The sequence below is a fragment of the Thunnus maccoyii genome, chromosome 1 (assembly GCF_910596095.1).
Source record: "Thunnus maccoyii chromosome 1, fThuMac1.1, whole genome shotgun sequence".
Lineage (NCBI taxonomy): Eukaryota > Metazoa > Chordata > Actinopteri > Scombriformes > Scombridae > Thunnus > Thunnus maccoyii.
Window position 1 is genome coordinate 1,498,574 of NC_056533.1, and position 17,585 is coordinate 1,516,158.

At 39.6% G+C, this 17,585-nt stretch overlaps 1 protein-coding gene across 3 annotated transcripts in view; it reads left to right on the forward strand.

Annotated features, from left to right (window-relative positions):
* Nucleotides 1–17,585, forward strand: part of lrrk1 (leucine-rich repeat kinase 1) — a 163,360-nt gene that overhangs the window by 126,301 nt on the left and 19,474 nt on the right. For all 3 annotated transcript variants that reach the window (XM_042419403.1, XM_042419388.1, XM_042419395.1), the window contains 6 exons: nucleotides 1,121–1,293; nucleotides 2,508–2,711; nucleotides 2,816–2,955; nucleotides 3,043–3,180; nucleotides 15,385–15,579; nucleotides 17,225–17,376. In XM_042419403.1, coding sequence (XP_042275337.1) covers nucleotides 1,121–1,293; nucleotides 2,508–2,711; nucleotides 2,816–2,955; nucleotides 3,043–3,180; nucleotides 15,385–15,579; nucleotides 17,225–17,376 — 1,002 coding nt within the window. The remainder of the gene's footprint in view (nucleotides 1–1,120; nucleotides 1,294–2,507; nucleotides 2,712–2,815; nucleotides 2,956–3,042; nucleotides 3,181–15,384; nucleotides 15,580–17,224; nucleotides 17,377–17,585) is intronic.

Here is a 17,585-nt window from a genome sequence, read left to right on the forward strand (position 1 = left end):
CTCTCTCTCTCTATCTTTCTCTCGTCTTTTTTAAAATGAGTTGGGGAGACAACAGCAAAGCTTAACGTTATTTTTAACGTTATCAAATGAAGAGGAATGCCCCCCCTTTTCCTAGTAATGTTTTGTCCTCCCCCATTGCAGGGTTACAGCTCTTATCAGTCTGATCACCAGCTGTGATTGGCCACCGCAGAGTTATAGGTTGCATTTCTCCAAAAGTTAATTCTGGTTCAACTTTCTCACTGCGGGTCGCTATGGCCCCTACCCCCGCAGCCTAAATGCACAACCCATCTGCTTCCAGCTGGTTACCTGAGGCTTACAATACTCATCAAATTAATAACTGGGATCTGGGAGCACAGTCAGATGATTAGACAGGTTGTAAACAAACAGACAAACAGTTTATCCAGATGATCTGAACCACTTAATTTGGAAATCAGACTGAAAGTGAGTGCACCTGAAATGTTGTTAGTAATCAGGAAAGTACAAGAAAACTATGTATACACAATTACAGTGAGTACAGCAGATCAAAGCTGAAGGGGGAAGTGGGTCTGTAAACAGTGATGGATGTTTACAACAGAGGTTTGTTTCCAACCTGTCAGATCAAGACTGCTTGTATTTCTTGACCTTTCAGTCTGCAGGGGTGAGAATAAGGTCCAAGGAACTGACATTTTGGGGTTTCATCTCTGTGCAGAGATAGGCCTGGGGCATGTCAAGCCTTTGAACAGGACTATTGAAATCGAGAGTGCTGTCCCTGCACCCAGCAGAAATGACCTCCAAATCTAACTGTTGTAAAACCACAATGTCTTGTTTTCTTTGTCTAAAAGTGAAAATATACAAGATACAGTGTAAATAAAACAACTTTGGAGTTTTGGGATGGCATGGTCATTCACTCTTGATGGAGCTAGGCTAGCGGTTTCCCCCTGCTTCCATTCCTGTGCTAAGCTAGGCTAAACATGTCCGGGATCTATTGTGTGCTGGACCCACAGACATGAAATTGACTGAATCTCCTCACCTGACTCTGGGTTACCCAAAATGTCTGTTCCAGGTTTGGGACTTAATGATAAACAAGAGCCTGTGTGTGTGTGTGTGTGTGTCTGTGTGCGTGTGCACGTGTGTGTGTTAGGCTCTTTTTGGAGAGGACACAGCTGAAGTACTCTGAGGAAGAGAGTAACATCCTTGGCCAGGGTGGCAGTGGGACTATCATCTACCGAGCCCGATACTGTGACCAGCCGGTGGCTGTCAAATGCTTCCACTTCAAAAAGTGTCGACAGCAGACCATCATCAGCAGTGGCACAGGTACACAAGCATGTTCTTCTTTTTAATTACAGTACATGTCTGGTTTGAAGGGTTTTGATATTTTGGAAGCTGTTCATGGACAACATTTTTTGTCAACACTAATGCAATCCAGATTTTTTTGACTTTTTAAGATGAGCTCCTGAGACAGCATTTAGATCAACTGCACACTAAAAGCCAGTATTACACAATACTACTACAAGTATTAATAGTACTTGCATGGAAAATTCATGTCACAATCAAAACCATTCATTCAGTAATTAAAGACAAAAGGCTAAATGATTATCATATAATATATATTTTTCATTTAATTATGACACTAAATGCATACATAATTTATTTGTTTGATTTGATTTGATTTAGGAATTTAAAATATTTCATACTTGTTACTCTGACTTGGTCAGACTTGTGTCAAGCTAGATACAGATTGATACACTACAACTTCCTTCCCCACACCCCGGAAGTTCCAGAAATCTATAATTTATGAAATTAAAATATGAAAATGTATTTAAAAATGGCTTTATGTGTTGTCAGAAAATATAGAACAATTACTTGGAAGTCGGATTCCCCTCTGTCCCCCATTGAAATGAACATCTGTGTCCCTTTTGAAAAGATCTCCTATAGACTATAAAATGCATATAACTCCTTCTTAAAGATTTGGCAGCCTTATTTGTATTACATAGACATGTAACCTATACTGGTGGTGGAATTAAAAAATTAAAAACTATCTTTATCTAACTGTTCTTTGCAGTGTCTCTCCTTCTTGTGTATGCAACCCTGTTCCAGTGACAGGGAATTATTGTATTGTACAGTCAGGTGCACTGCGATGGCTTTTTAGGTCACCTACTGTAAACAGACAGAGCCATCATTCATGCTATTAGTTACACCTTTGCTTCTCTTGACATGACTGTCAATGGACCTTTTTTACTACATTTGCATTTTTGACATTAAATGCAACTACAATTTGAAATTTTACTGAACTGTCAACTTGATTTCACCTCTCCATCATTTCCCATGTCATATTTACACAGAGACACATGAGCCACCACAGTTGTGGATAGCAAAAGGAAGACACAGATGGAGTAGAGAATATAGACTTGAGAAGCTCAATATGAGCTCCTGGAGCATCCCTTGTGGGCACAGACCTAGGCTCTGCTTATCCCATTTGACAGTAAGTTTTAACCATGGTGCACTCGTTCCTCTTTTCTTTGCCTCAGACACCATGGTGAAACACCTGCAGTCAGCTGATGCTTGTCGAAGCTTCTCTGAATTTCGCCAGGAGGCCAGTATGTTGCACTCTCTGCAGCATCCCTGCATTGTCTCCCTGGTAGGCATCAGCATCCATCCACTCTGCTTCGCCCTGCAGTTAGCCCCCCTGGGCAGCCTCAACACTGTGCTGGAGGAGAAGCATAAAGGCAAAGGCATGTATTAGGATCTTCTTCATGTGATATCCCACTTGAGGTTGGTGTCGAACCCTGTATTTCTGTGTGTTCATAGAACATGAAGCTATGCTTTGTCTTTGCAGGCTCCAGGTACATGCCCCTTGGTCACATGTTAACATTCAGAGTAGCTTATCAAATAGCAGCAGGGCTGGCATACCTTCACAGAAAGAGCATCATCTTCTGTGACCTCAAATCTGACAACATCCTGGTGTGGTCTCTGGAGGTCTGTATGTGAATTTCCACAAAGCCATGACACCAGGCAGACTTACTGTTTTAATCATAAATAGTAATTCAGCTTGCCTCATTGCAGGTTAAGGATCCAGTCAACATTAAACTGTCTGATTATGGCATTTCACGACAATCCTTCCATGAGGGGGCATTGGGGGTTGAGGGCACACCGGGTTACCAGGCTCCTGAGATCCGACCAGGCATCGTATATGACGAGAAGGTACTGTGCGCAGAATAAAACTCAGGAGACTCGGCAACCACACATTTCTCCATTCTCTATTTCTCTGTTTAGCATCTGCAGGTTACGCTAACCCATTATTGCTAACTTTGGAGCTAACCCTCTTCATTTTCCAGCAGTTGGGGGAACAACAGACGTGACTTTTCTTGGTCTTGACAAGCTGCAGCATTTATTAATTGACATACTGTGCACTGTACTATACATGTACTGCCAGATTGACAACTTACTATTAATCTATTCCTCTGCTCTGCTCGCATTCACCATGACTTTCCTGCCGCTGGCTTTCTCACGTAACCTCTCATGCTATGTGTGCAAAATACACACTGCCCTTTTCCTTAAAAGGAGGTACACTATCAACAGTTTCCCAGGCAACGACACAGAGGTTAACTCACGTTTAGGAACAGCACTGCACAGAGGCTCCCAAACACTATTGATTTCCAAATGAATGGATATTTGACGTTATTATTGGCATTGAAAAAAATATTTTTTTGGCCTGGCAAGGGTTCTTGTTGGCCTCGTGGCCCAGGCCTGTATAATTATAGGGGAAACACTGCATTTAGAACGTGATCAAATCAGCATGACAGCACACCTAGCCAAGCTCAAACTAAAAATATTACTCCACTATTCATTAGAACTATACACCGTGATGTTGCGCTAACGATCACTTCTGGGTAGACAACTGGCAGTTGATTTGAGTTGTGGAGATATGTGAACTTGGCAACTTGTTTATTTCTGTTGTCAGCCATAAGTGTAATGTTTGAATATAGTTAAACTCGGTGGCCCAACCTATCTGATGTTCCTGCTGTGCTTATTTTAAGTACTATGTTGCTTTGCTAGCGTTGTTGGTTTGTTTTGTGTTGTGGGGATTAGCAGTAAAACCCAGAGCGGACTTTTGAGTTGTCTTTCTTTTATGTTTGTGAAATTGGATTGAACTGAACTGATTTGGGGTCGTAGTGAAAACAAAACAGATCCTTTTTCCAAGTGGATTGAACTCTGAAACTGTGAGACGAGTTACACACACACACACGCACACTGAAAAACCCAAACCCTTCTCCACTCTTTATCATTACCTGGCACCCCCATACACAACAAGACTTGACCATTTTCCCGTCAGGTGAGAGTATATCTCAGCTCCCACTCTGGCATCCTCCATCAGCTGTGGTGGTGAGACAGTGACACAGAGCTACTAGCTTAAAAATGTCTGTGAAGTAGTAGTAGCTACGGACGTAGTAGTTAAATCTGTCCATGGAAAAATAATTTTTTTCAGCAGATATCTTTGTTACAAGATTGAGCTTCCAAAGCAGATTTGTGTTTATATGTGTGGTATTTATTCAGTTTGGGAAATCCCACAATCTCTTGAAAGCATTAGCTCAATTTGGCTACCTGACTCAACAGGGATTAGAAATCATCTCTGTTGCTCGGTTGTTACTAGGGGTCAGCCTACTTGCTGGAGTAGTAAACTGGTTTCATTACATAGGAGTCTACTGACCCGAGTGATTGTTTTCCAGGTATTAGTCATACCCCATGTATTTCCATGGAAACAGATATAACACTAGCAAAAAAAAATATCTCAATATTACACTCAAGGGTGTGCTTTATCATCATCGTTGGCATGACAGTGATGCGCCTCATTCCTGACCACATCACTAAAGTGCAATATTGCTTAATTATAGTGTTACAGCAGCCTGGTCAAAGAAATCACAAAACAAAAAAGATAAGGATATACAATGAGGAAGGTAAATCGCTGGATTTATTTAGCACTTTTATTCCAAACTTAATTAATGAAAAACATCTTTTTTTTAAATAATCAACAAGAGTAAAATTACCAGACCCATGTTCTTACTATAATAGTGCCACTATACATTCAAGCAAATATGTAATAATGTGTCCTGTACAGCAAGGTGCTGGACTGAGTTTTCATAGATTGAGATAGAGTTAACCATATGTGGAATATGTAAGGCTGAGGAATATTCAGACCTGCAGTGACTGAGCTAAGCTATACTGCTTATTGTTGGCCAGTATTAAAGATTACATCGATACAAGGTTTCTGCTTTAATGTCAATGTTTGATGTCAATGATGGTCTGAAAATACCAATGTAATGGTGGCTATTTGGGAACTAGTGTCTTATATATAATAATATATATATAATATATATAAAACACAGGGAGATGTATGTTACAATACAGAGATATGAAGTAGCATATTAATACAGAGTCAATATTGAGATGCAGGACGCTGTTACTTACTTACTTAGTTTTTTATTGACTGTATTATTGACTATTGTTTAATATCAGAATATAATAAATGAATTAATGAATCCCTGTTCTTTCCTCTAACACCATGATCAGACTAAAACATGTATATACCATTTGTACACATAAAATGTCATACCATAATAGGCAGATTGCCGTGAAATTTACTCAACACATTCATGCTTCCCAGCAGATGAACCTTTTTGCACTTTGGATGCTGCATTAGTTTTCCTCGTACAGTTTGAATTCACATATTTCTATGTGGCTTTGAACAAATGCCCCTGCCAAATGAATGTAATATAATTATAAATAATATCAAAATCATTGTGTTTCTTTATATGTTATTATATATTATATATCTTATTATATATATACATGACCCAGATGAGACCGTGGTTGAGATGGTGGACATCCTGTTTGATATTAGTGACAAAATATTAATGATGGCCCTCTCCTCCATGAGACGTTTTATTTAGTTTATGTTCATGCCTCTCATGGTCTGCATTCCAAACTGAAGGAAGGATTTTCTCAAAACAAACTCGAGAGGGGTTTATTCCCAAAGGAATGTCTGTTATGGCCACCATATCTTAAGGTCTTAATAGAGGCACTTGTTCTTAAAGTGGGACACATGTTGAACAAATAATAGGAGGAGATCACCTAAGTGCTTAAAGTTGTTTGATCCACTAACTGCAGTATACTGTATTGCACAGCATGGGGGAGTCCCATACTGCAGTAGAAATTCATCTGGACTCTGATCTGCTGACCTGTGGTTTTCTGTTTGGGTGGAAAGTGTTAGGAGTGAAAGAGTTGCACATGCCTTAATGTTTATTTTATATGTCGCTGCAGATGATTTACAGTTAGCGGGATGATTGTTTTGACTGGCTACTTCCTCCCTGTAGCATGTTGCCTTACTGTCTGATTAGTGCCATATGTTTGCTTTAATGGGAAAGGAGGAAGGAAAGCATGCAGGTTTTACCATAGCTGCACTAGTGACTACCTTTGCATCCGCACAAAAACTGATTGCAATCTAGGACTTAGTATCATTGAAATTTTTCAATACCTTTTTCAATACCTTACTTTGTAGAATATAAACATGTATTTCTACAAAACACTTTTTTTATCTAACAAAGAAGCCAGGGTTCTCAAATGTTAAAAGTTGTCTAAATGCAAGCAGCAATAAAAGTTTTCATTTATAAAATAGCCTAAAATCGGCAAGATTTGATAAAAATCAGGAAATATCTGATCAAACAAAAATCTGAAAAGACATTTGATGCTAGCATCGGTTGGTTCTTGACAAACACATTCCAGTCTGTACCATAAAAGTACCAAGGTTCGATATCAGAACCTAGCATGGATAAGGGCTAGGACTTGGTCTGCAACTGCAGCTAAGAATTACTCTTACTCATTATTGATTAATCTTTGATATTCAGAGATATCTCATCATATCACCTCCTTACATTGGAGAGGAGGGAACCAGAGTTAGACATCTTCAATAATTGTTAAATAACCTAAATGATGAGTCAATTTATAAAATTGTTGTTGTTTAACTTTTTTTTAGTTGACTAAATCGGTTAATCGACTGATCATTGCATCAGTTAATGTAACATACTCAGAGCATAACTAGCTTTACAGACTATTTTAACTGCACAAGTGCTACAAGTACAAGGTGGTAGGTCTTGAGCCCACAAGCGCTTTTGCAGCACAAAGTGCAAAAGGACTAGATGAAGGTGAATATTGATCAGAGGATAATGTGACTTGCTTTGCTGTGCTTCATTTGCATGAACCTCCCACCTGTTTGTTCCTCTCCTCCAACCTATGCACAGTTTTCACCAAAATTCCACACAGATGGGCAATTTCGTGCTTAGGAAAACACCAAATATTTGTAATGCTGCTTGCGCTGGTTGTTGTGCCTCCACAAAAATGTACTTACTGACTTAATTACTGACTGACTTACCTTCTTGCTTAAGATCTTACTTACTTACTTGTTTACTTGCTTACTGTCTTACTTGCTTACTTACTGGCTTACTTCCTTACTTACTTGTTTACTGGCTTACTTGTTTACTGGGTGCATCCCAAGTGTCCTAAATTTCATCCACGTTTCCGTCACTTGCGTCCTTCCTTGCATCTTAGTCTCTCCCACTGTGGATGCACAGAGAGACACAAGGAAACCAAGATAGGAGAGAGGAAATGAGGAAATTTGTTATTAGAGACATGAGACGTCCTTTCCTCTGAAGCATCACGTGAAGCAAGGTCCGTTTCTGATGATGCCGGCAGCTGATCACAGCTGATCAGCTATCAGTCAGTTTTAACAGCTGATCAGCTGTCAGTTGGCTTTAACAGCTGTAGAGACTTTTGAGTTTGTGTCTGCACACATTTACACTGTGCTAATACTAGTAAAGGTGCGGTTATCATTGACAGAGCAGCAGTGTTTTCTCTCCTGTTTAACAAACACCTACACATGAATTAAAAACTTGCATTCTGTATTGATACTGTGTACTGTGTCCTGCCCAAAGGCACATGAACCATTTCTACTGGCAGAATGTGTTCATATTATTTATTATTTTTTTTAGTCTGATATTCTGATTGTGATTTCATTATTTAGTAACCCGGAATAAGAGTGTCTTTTGAACAATGAAAATAGTTTATTAGGCTAAATGTTTAAGGGACAATTGAAATGATGTAACTCATATCAAACCCAACACTCAGGAATTTTCATCCTCACATGTGACTGGAGGGATATGACAACAAATGATGTAAAATATAAATGTGTTTAAAATGGGTTTCTTGCTGACAGACAGACTCTCCCTGACTTTAATTTGATCCGTAATAACAGTTAATGGAGGAAATAACAGATCATGAGAAGAAAAATCTTTCTAATTAATGAAGAAAGTTGTTTATGGTTCTTATGTTGATCACACCAACAATTAGTACAGAATTTTAACTAGATGATGAATCAAAAAACACATATAATACTCGGGAGTGATACACTTGAGTCTAATCTGTAATCTGCCTCCACTCCGGTATGAAACTGCATTGTGACATTGTGATGTATCAGATCAGTCCGATCAGTTGCAGTGTCCAATCAATAACTGACATCCAATAAGGGGGCATGTTGGCCCGTAAAAGACTTCCATGAAGCCTGCTCTCGCTCATAGCTCCTCAGAGATCCCTCCTCGCTCCTCGCACCTTGGAGCAGAAATAAGAGACTCGGGACACTTGTCAAAATGGTGGACCAGAATGACTTCCGGTTCAAGCAAGGAGCGAGGAAATTTAAAATAAGAGACTTGGGATGTACCCATAGTCTTACTTGCCGACTTACTTGCTTACCAGCCCCGGCTATTATAGAGAAACCTTTCAAAGAATAGAGAGAAATCTCTGCAGGCCTTTACCTCTGTTCATCACCCACAGAGTCTGCTGGCCCCAGCCAATCATGCCTTCACCCCTCTCCTGGGCATTAATTTCATTTTTTGATGAGGTTGAACTATTCTATTGAGATGCAGACAAGGGTAAAGAGTAAAGAGAATAAATGATGGTAGTGGAGAGTGGAAAAGGAATTAAGAAAATAATGAAAATAATAAAAATAAATGAAAGCAGCTTCCTGGCTGTTGACGTGCTTGCCAGCTGCAACTATCTTGGCAAGAAATGGAACATGTGTAAGTATTTGTCAGTTGAGGATCTGGGCAATATACAGTAACACTGCTAGAAAGCTGTTACAACATGGCTTGTTTTATTGTAACTATAATGTAATGAAGTGTAGTCTGTGTAAAAACAGTGTTTGATAACAGATTTTTCCTATTAGATGAAAAGACTTTCTGAGGTTATATTATATAATATAATCTGCACTTCCCTTAATGTGCTACCACGGCTTTACTCTTCAAACCTGGTTTAACTAATATAGGTTAACATAATGTCAACTAGCTAAAATAATCCTGTTAAATATCATCCAGATAACTTGGTTCTTTGAATACAGGAGGGGTTTTAATTTGTTAATGTTGTTGTGAAATAAAGGTAACATGAGAGTCGAAACAACATGTGAATCCTATGATTGGCTGAGTGCATATCACATGATCACTTTTTTACTGCTGCTGCTCAGTAGGGCTTAATTTAAAGCTCAGAAACTAGTTAAAAGTTCTGGATTGTTTCAAGTGAATCTTAATACCATACTCACAAGCTATATGTGTGTTGAAAAAGTCACTGATTGCTGTTATTATTCCTCCTGCCCACTGGCCATGAGTTCCCCTCATAGTGTGACTACACTGTAAAAGATAAGAGAGTCTTCTCAGATTCATCCGGGTATTAGACATATTGATACACACACTTGAGACCTGTTGCAATACAACACAATTGTACCTAGACTCCATAATTTTACCATAATTTGGACCCAGCCCAGGTCTTGGTTAGTAGAAAGGTCTGGTTTTATCAAATACATTTACAGTTTAATGCTGTAATATTTGTTTCACTTTCAGACTGTCAATTTTTTTAAATAGTTTGTGAATAGTGTCTAATCTTGTTAAAAACTTTCTGATCACAGTGACCTTAAAAAGGGGATGATTTTCAAGTCTATATTCATTGGGGTGTTTGTGGTTTCAGTAAATGGTAAATGGACTGTACTTGTATAGCGCCTTTCTAGTCTTCTAACTACTCAAAGCACTTTTTACACTACGAATCATATTCACCCATTCACACACATTCATACGCTGAATGGGTACAGAGGCTACCATGCAAGGTCCCAACCTGCCCATCAGAGGAAATCTAATCATTCACACACATTCACACACTGATGGCACAGCCATTGGGGTTAAGTGTCTTGCCCAAGGACACATCGACATGCGGACTGGAGGAGCCAGGAATCATACCGCCAATCTTCCAATTTGTAGATGCCACCCCATAAGCCGCCCACAGTGGCACTGATATAGCGTCTGTGTTAATGTGTTGGGAGGAAATATGCAACTGGCTCTATTGCCGCCTTGTCAAGGTTTTAGGTACATGAATTTCAGATATGCAATTCAACAAGGATGGATATGCTGTAGTGTCTGTTTTCTTCTGGTGAGGATAAAAACCGTAGACAAATATAGAGTGAAAAATGTTCTAGACTAGTCAAATTGAGGCCAGTAAGACTCTCTCCTTATATTATTATGCCTTTGTTTTCCATAGCCCCTGTGATGCCATAGCATACCACAGACCTCAAGCATATCTGGAGTCACTACTAAATGATGTCACCACAGAAGTAGTTGAGTGCTTTTGGCATTGTGTCTCTACAGTTTTTCTGGGAATTCTCACAAGGGCCGAGTCCCCCACTCACTATCTGTGACCAGTCAGAGACAGGAATCCACTCAGGTATTTTTGTCTTCAGATGAGTTTCAAGGATGAGATGAATGAGCTGCAGAGGATAAGAGGAGGCCAGGATAAGCCAGAGTTGTGTCTGTGGAGTATGTGTCAATCATTGAGAGACATATCTGAGATTGACACACTGAGAATTGCTGGTCCACCTTAAAAGTCAGTCCTCCTTAAGTGAGCCTCATAAAGTTGTTGCTAACTTCTGGGCTAACCCCCTTCAATAGATGAGTATTTTCTTTGACTCGAGGAGCTGCAGCATTTATTAATTGACACACAGCCTGTACTGTACATTTACTGCCAGATTGACAACTTACTGCTAAACTTTTCCTCTGCTCTGCTCACATTCACGTCACATTTCTGCTGCTCGCTCTCTGCACCCGAGCAACTACACACGCACATTTACAGACATACATGCAAAGACTTATTCCTTAACAGAGCTACACTACTCTTGTACCTTTCATGTAGATGTCTTTTGAAGAACGAAGAGAGGGAGGATAACTAAAAAAAATCCACAATGACGTAGGGTGTTATTGTGCTCGTACAGTGTGCAAGTGAAAATCATTAGTAGCCCGTTGATATTAATGATCGTCTGAAATTTTAGCAGTGGCGCTCATAATTTTGCAGCGGCAGTGCACTGAATGAATACAGGGGAAACACTGAGATATGACTAGTAATAATAATTGCAATAATAGTAGGAGAAGGTGTCAAGGCAGGAAACCCACAGGACCACTCCACCATCCCCGCAGCTATGCCTCTTGATGTCCACAACCCTGACTCTGGATTTTCCCGTGAGACGGGAAAGCACAAAAACTCTGGGGAAGAAGCCAAGTTAGTAACAAGCATTATGGTACATGAATGCATGCAAATGGAGAGGAGGAGGAGAAGACAGGATCAGTGCATCATGGGAAGTCCCCCGGCAGTCTAGGCGTATAGCAGCATAACTAAGGGCTGGTCTAAAGCGAGCCTGGCTGGCCCTAACCATAAACTTTATCAAAAAGGAAAGTTTTAAGCCTACTCTTACATATAGTGAGGGTGCCTGCACCCCGGATGGAATCTGGAAGATGGTCCCACAAGAGAGGAGCCTGATAGCTGAAGGCTCTGCCTTCCATTCTACTTTTGGAGACTGTAGGAACCACAAGTAAGCATGCATTCTGGGAGCGCAGTGTTCTAGTGGCATAATAGGGTACTATGAGCTCTTTAAGATATGATGGTGCCTGACCATTAAGGGCTTTGTGGGTGAGGAGAAGGATTTTAAATTATATTCTGGATTTTACAGGAAGCCAATGCAGTGAAGCTAAAATGGGAGAAATATGATCTCTCTTCCTAGTTTTTGTCAGTACACATGCAGCTGCATTCTGGAGCAGCTGGAGAGTCTTTAGAGACTTCTTAGGGCAGCCTTATAATAAAGAATTGCAGTAATCCAGCCTAGAAGTAAAAAATGCGTGGACTAGTTTTTCTGCATCTTTTTGAGACAGGATGTGCCTGATTTTTGCAATATTACATGAGTGAAAAAAGGCAGTCCTTGGAATTTGTTTTATATGGCAGTTAAAGGACATATCCTGATCAAAGATAACTCCCAGATTCCTTATGGTCGTGCTGGAGGCCAGGGCAATGCCATCTAGGGTAGCTATATCATTAGATAATGTGTTTCTAAGGTGTTTAGGGCCAAGCACAATAACTTCAGTTTTGTCTGAGTTTAGTAGCAGAAAATTGCAGGTCATCCAGGTCTTTATATCCTTAAAGCGTGCTTGGAGTTTAGTTAACTGATTGGTTTCATCTGGCTTCACTGATAAATATAATTGGGTATCTTCTGCATAATGAAAATTTATAGAGTGTTTCAGAATAATATTACCTAAAGGAAGCATATATAAGGTGAATATTATTGGTCCAAGCACAGAACCTTGTGGAACTCCATGTCTAACTTTTGTGTGCATGAAGGATTCATCGTTTACAGACTGAAATTTATCTGATAAATAGGATTTAAACCAGCTTAATGTAGTTCCTTTTATGCCAATTAAATGTTTTAGTCTCTGTAATAGGATGTGATGATCAATGGTGTCAAATGCAGCACTAAGATCTAACAAGACAAGTAAAGAGAAAAGTCCTTTGTCTGATGCAATTAGGAAATTACTTTTAACTTTCACCAGTGCTGTCTCTGTACTATGATGCACTCTAAATCCTGACTGAAAATCCCCAAATCAACTAATGTTATGTAGAAAGTTACGTAACTGATTGGCTATTGCTTTCTCAAGGATCTTAGAGTAGTAGAGTAGACTTTTTAAGAAAGGGTTTAATTACAGCTACTTTAAAGGACTATGGTATATAGCCTGTTACTAAAGACAGATTGATGATATCTAGTAAAGAGGTGCTAACTAAGGGTAAGACTTCTTTACGCAGCCTAATTGGGATGGAGTCCAAGAGACAGGTTGATGGTTTAAATTAAGAAATTGTTGAAGTTAGTACATGAAGGTCAATTTCTAAGGTTCCTGTGTTTGTAGATAAATCAGTGCCTTTTGAGGGCAGGAGGTGATGAATTTTGTCTTTAATAGTTAGAATTTTATCATTAAAGACGTTCATGAAGTCGTAACTACTGAGAGCTATAGGAACACATGGATCAATAGAATTATGACTCTTTGTCAGCCTGGCCAAAGTGCTGAAAAGGAACCTAGGGCTGTTTTTATTCTCCTCTATTATTAATGAGTAATGCGCGGCTGTGGCATTACAGAGCGCTTTTCTGTATGTTTTAAGACTATCTTGCCAGACTAAGTGAGATGTTTCCAGTTTGGTGGAACACCATGTCCTTTAAAATTTTCACGATGTTTACTTTAATTTGTGGGTTTGGGAGTTATACCATGGAGCTAACCTCTTATGTTTTATTATCTTCCTTTTTAAAGGGATGATGGAGTCGAGTGTCATTCGCAATGAGCCTGTGGCACTATCAACAAGATTATCAATTTAGGAGGGACTAAAATTAGCATAAGAGTCCTCTGTTGTATTGAGACATGACATTGAATTCAGTACTGATGGAATTGCTTCCTTAAATTTAGCTACAGCACTATCAGATAGACATGAAGTGAAGATATCTTTGTCTAATGGTGTATAGTCCAGAGATAGGAATTCAAAATATATTAAGTAATGGTTTGATAAAATTGGATTTTGTGGAAAAACTATTAAATGTTCAATTTTGATGCCATAAGTCAGAACACAGTCTAGGGTATAGTTCATACAGTGAGTGGGTTTATTTACACTCTGAAAGAAGCCAGTTGAGCCTAATAATGAGATAAACACAGTGCTAAGACTATCATTATCAACATCCACATGAATATTTAAGTCACCTACTATAATTACTTTATCTGTACTAAGTACTGTAAAGTTTTCCAGGTTGAGTGTGAAAGACTAAGAACAAGGCTTTCAAATGAAGTATAATTCAATTCAGGTCTAGGGTTGATTATTAGGCTTGAGTTGAAAATGGCTGCAACTCCACCCCCTTGGCTGGTGTCTCGAGCAATTTGAGTATCATTATGACTGGGAGGAGTGGATTCATTTAGGCTAACATATTCTTCATGACACACCCAGGTTTCAGTAAGTCAAAATAAAGCAATATGATAATCTGAGATTAGATCGTTTACTACTACGGCTTTAGGTGAGATCTAATGTTTAAGAGTCCATATTAAGTTCTCCTATTTTGTTGTACTATTGCAGAGGTGTTAATTTTTGTTAGATTTTTATGGATGAATCCTCTTCTGTTTACTTTAGATTTAATTGATTTAAGTGGTCAGGGGACAGACACAGTTTCTATGTGGTTTTGGGTGGGTAACTGCTCTAATGGAAGCACAGAGAAGCATGTAGGACTGCAGCTCGGCCTCCTGGACTCAACTCTGGGTTGTCATGGTTTTTGTTTACTAGAAAAGTCAGCCATATTTACATTTATCCGTAGCCAGCAGTTTTAAATTTGATTCTGTGTCACCCCCTCTGGCCCCAGGAATACATTTGACTATGGTCATTGGTGACGCTAACTTCACGTTTCGAAAGTGCACCTCCTATTCACTATATCACTAAAGGAGGCAGAGGAATAGATAAACATATGACACACTGAGCAGGAGAGTGAGGGAGAGAGAGAAGCCATCACTAACTGCTAAGGTAAGTTAGCTGCTAAGCTAACTAGTAACTAACAATTGTGAGATTAGTGAGAAAAGAAGGAGAGAGCTTGAGCAGAACTAGCTTAAATTTTAATGTACGAGTAATTATCCACAGGAATGAAGAATATAGCAAAATTAACTGAGTTAAGAGCAGCAAAAACGCTATCAGTAAACACCGTCGGCAACCAGAAATGACACAATAAACTTATCGCAGCACGTCAGCGAGCAGAGAAAACTGTTCAATGACGTGATGTAAGTTTACTTACTTACTATCCATTGTATCCAAATTCCTGACATGCATTACATAACATACCTCCACCCACACACTCATTTAAATCCAAGGCTATTGGCAAGGTGTATTTCATGTGTGATATTGCTCCTAATAACCTCCTCAGATGTAACTCTGAAACCTGACCTTGATGCCTGCTGTGTTTTCTCCCATCATCACTGCCTTAAGGTGGACATGTTTTCCTATGGTATGGTGCTATATGAGCTGCTGTCTGGGCAGAGGCCAGCATTGGGACACCACCAGCTTCAGATAGCCAAGAAGCTCTCCAAAGGCATCCGGCCAGTGCTGGGCAGTCCAGAGGAGGTTCAGTTCTATTGCCTCCACAGCCTGCTGACAGAATGCTGGGACACCAAGCCTGAAAAGGTGAGGCTCCCTGCTTGTTAACACTGCAAGGAACCGGATTGATCGGCTCTGTTCTGTTTGCATCCACTCACAAAGTTCAAATAAGGAAAGAAAAATATAAGAAAAAGAAAAATAAGCAGTGTTTTCTTATTAAAACAACTCACCATAATGTGTGTAGCAGTTTTTGAGTTAGTTGATCCTGGTGGCTTTCAAATATCAGGGTTTTCGCCAGTGTATTGTAAGCTCAGTGGCCCACCAGGCCTGAGTTGAGCCCCACCAGGCCTAACTAAGCATTGGGGAATTTCTTTAAATATGTTTTAAGATGTTCTCTAAACTAAGATGTTATACAAGTAGCTTAGTTCATTTGAGGAATAGGTCAGTGCATAGTGAGTGTACAGTTGAGCGAGACAGAGCATGTGTGTGACGGTGAGGCTGCGGCGACCAGAGCAGACAGTATGAAGTTAGCAGTATAGCTGTGAACAGTGTAGTGTGTGTACAGTTCAGGCTATTTGTCGGTGAATACATGCTACAACTCCTCAAGACCCAAGCCAAGTTCTTGTGTCTTGCTTGCCACCCAGTAGAAAACAAGCACCAAGACCCAAGGAAACATGATAGCAGCTGCTCACTAACAGCTATGTGTGTTTACAGCAGAGGAGAAGAGGGAGGACAGAAATCTCACTCTGTGGATTGGCACGGAAGAGACACTTTCAGTTTATAATTGTAATGTCCGTCATCCGACTAAGTATTAATAACACACTTAGTATTTTACAAAGTCTTTTCAAAAGAGTTCTTTTCAAAGGGTTTTTTATTCAATGAACGTGGGTGCTAATATGTGAAAATGAACTAAATGGGTTTTATTTCTATAAAAAAAAGCAAAACAACAGTAGGTAGTGGGCAAGTAATGTAATCAGTGAATGCCCGAACACCATGTATACACCAGGCCTAACAACCTTTCTGGAAGAAACCCTGAAATATAGAGAGCTGGAAGCTTTTTTCGCTCTTTAAGGCAAAACAATAATAATATAAATTTGTAGGGAAATAATAAAGCATCAGCAAATCTTCCATGAAAAGTCAGTTTTTTTGCCGACACAGTAGTCAATCTAAACAGGTCCCTGTTTGCTCTGCTTTGTAGGAAATAGACTGATTTACTTAACAGACCCATAAAAAGACATTAGAAAAAATTCTCATCCACCAATACTAAGACCCAAGGTCATTACCTGCACCTTGGTGTTGTGTTCAAACGAAAAATAAAAACTGGTCATGTTTGCATGTGGAAAGATTGTGAGAGATCATGCCCATGTCACATGGGACTTTGTGAGCAGTATCAGTTAGTGAAAACTGCCAGTTTAGCTCCTTGCTGGCAGGCTCCTGTCTTCAGTATTCCAAAAGACGACAGTAGTATTAGCAGATAATACAGGGGCTGCCATGCAGCAGGAATTAACCATTCCAAATTGAAATACTACTGGGGAAAAATCCAACAAATATACACTGGACAGTATAGATGAACTACTACTGTATATCAGTTGTATTGCTACATTGTTTTGACTATTAAATATCCCTCAGAGGTACGTGTGATGCAATAATGTTTCTGTTTTATGAACTAGCGGTACAATTGTTGCACCACCAGTTTAAGTCCATTTCAATGACATTCAGTGTGTACCCGCAGAGGCCGGTGGCCATGCAGTGTGTGAAACAGATGCAGGAGCCCAGCTTCCCCTGCCTCAGGTATGTGTTGTCCTGTGATAGCCACTCGCAGCTCTTCCTGTCCCAGCTGCAGGGATACAGTGCTGTCTTCTGGGATGGAGGCAAGGAAGACAGGTTGGTTTCAACTCTTTAGTCTGCTAATAACTGCTTTTATTTGTGTTATTGCATGAAAAAATGCTGATTGCATGATTCCTTGATTTTTTTCCTTCTTCAAAAACATGTCCTAATGTGAGTGCAGGTTTTTTCAATATGTAACATTTGATTGTTGTGGTAGAAAAGATGTAATCAATATGTTACAGTCTCATTTTTTAGAGGTCTGGCTC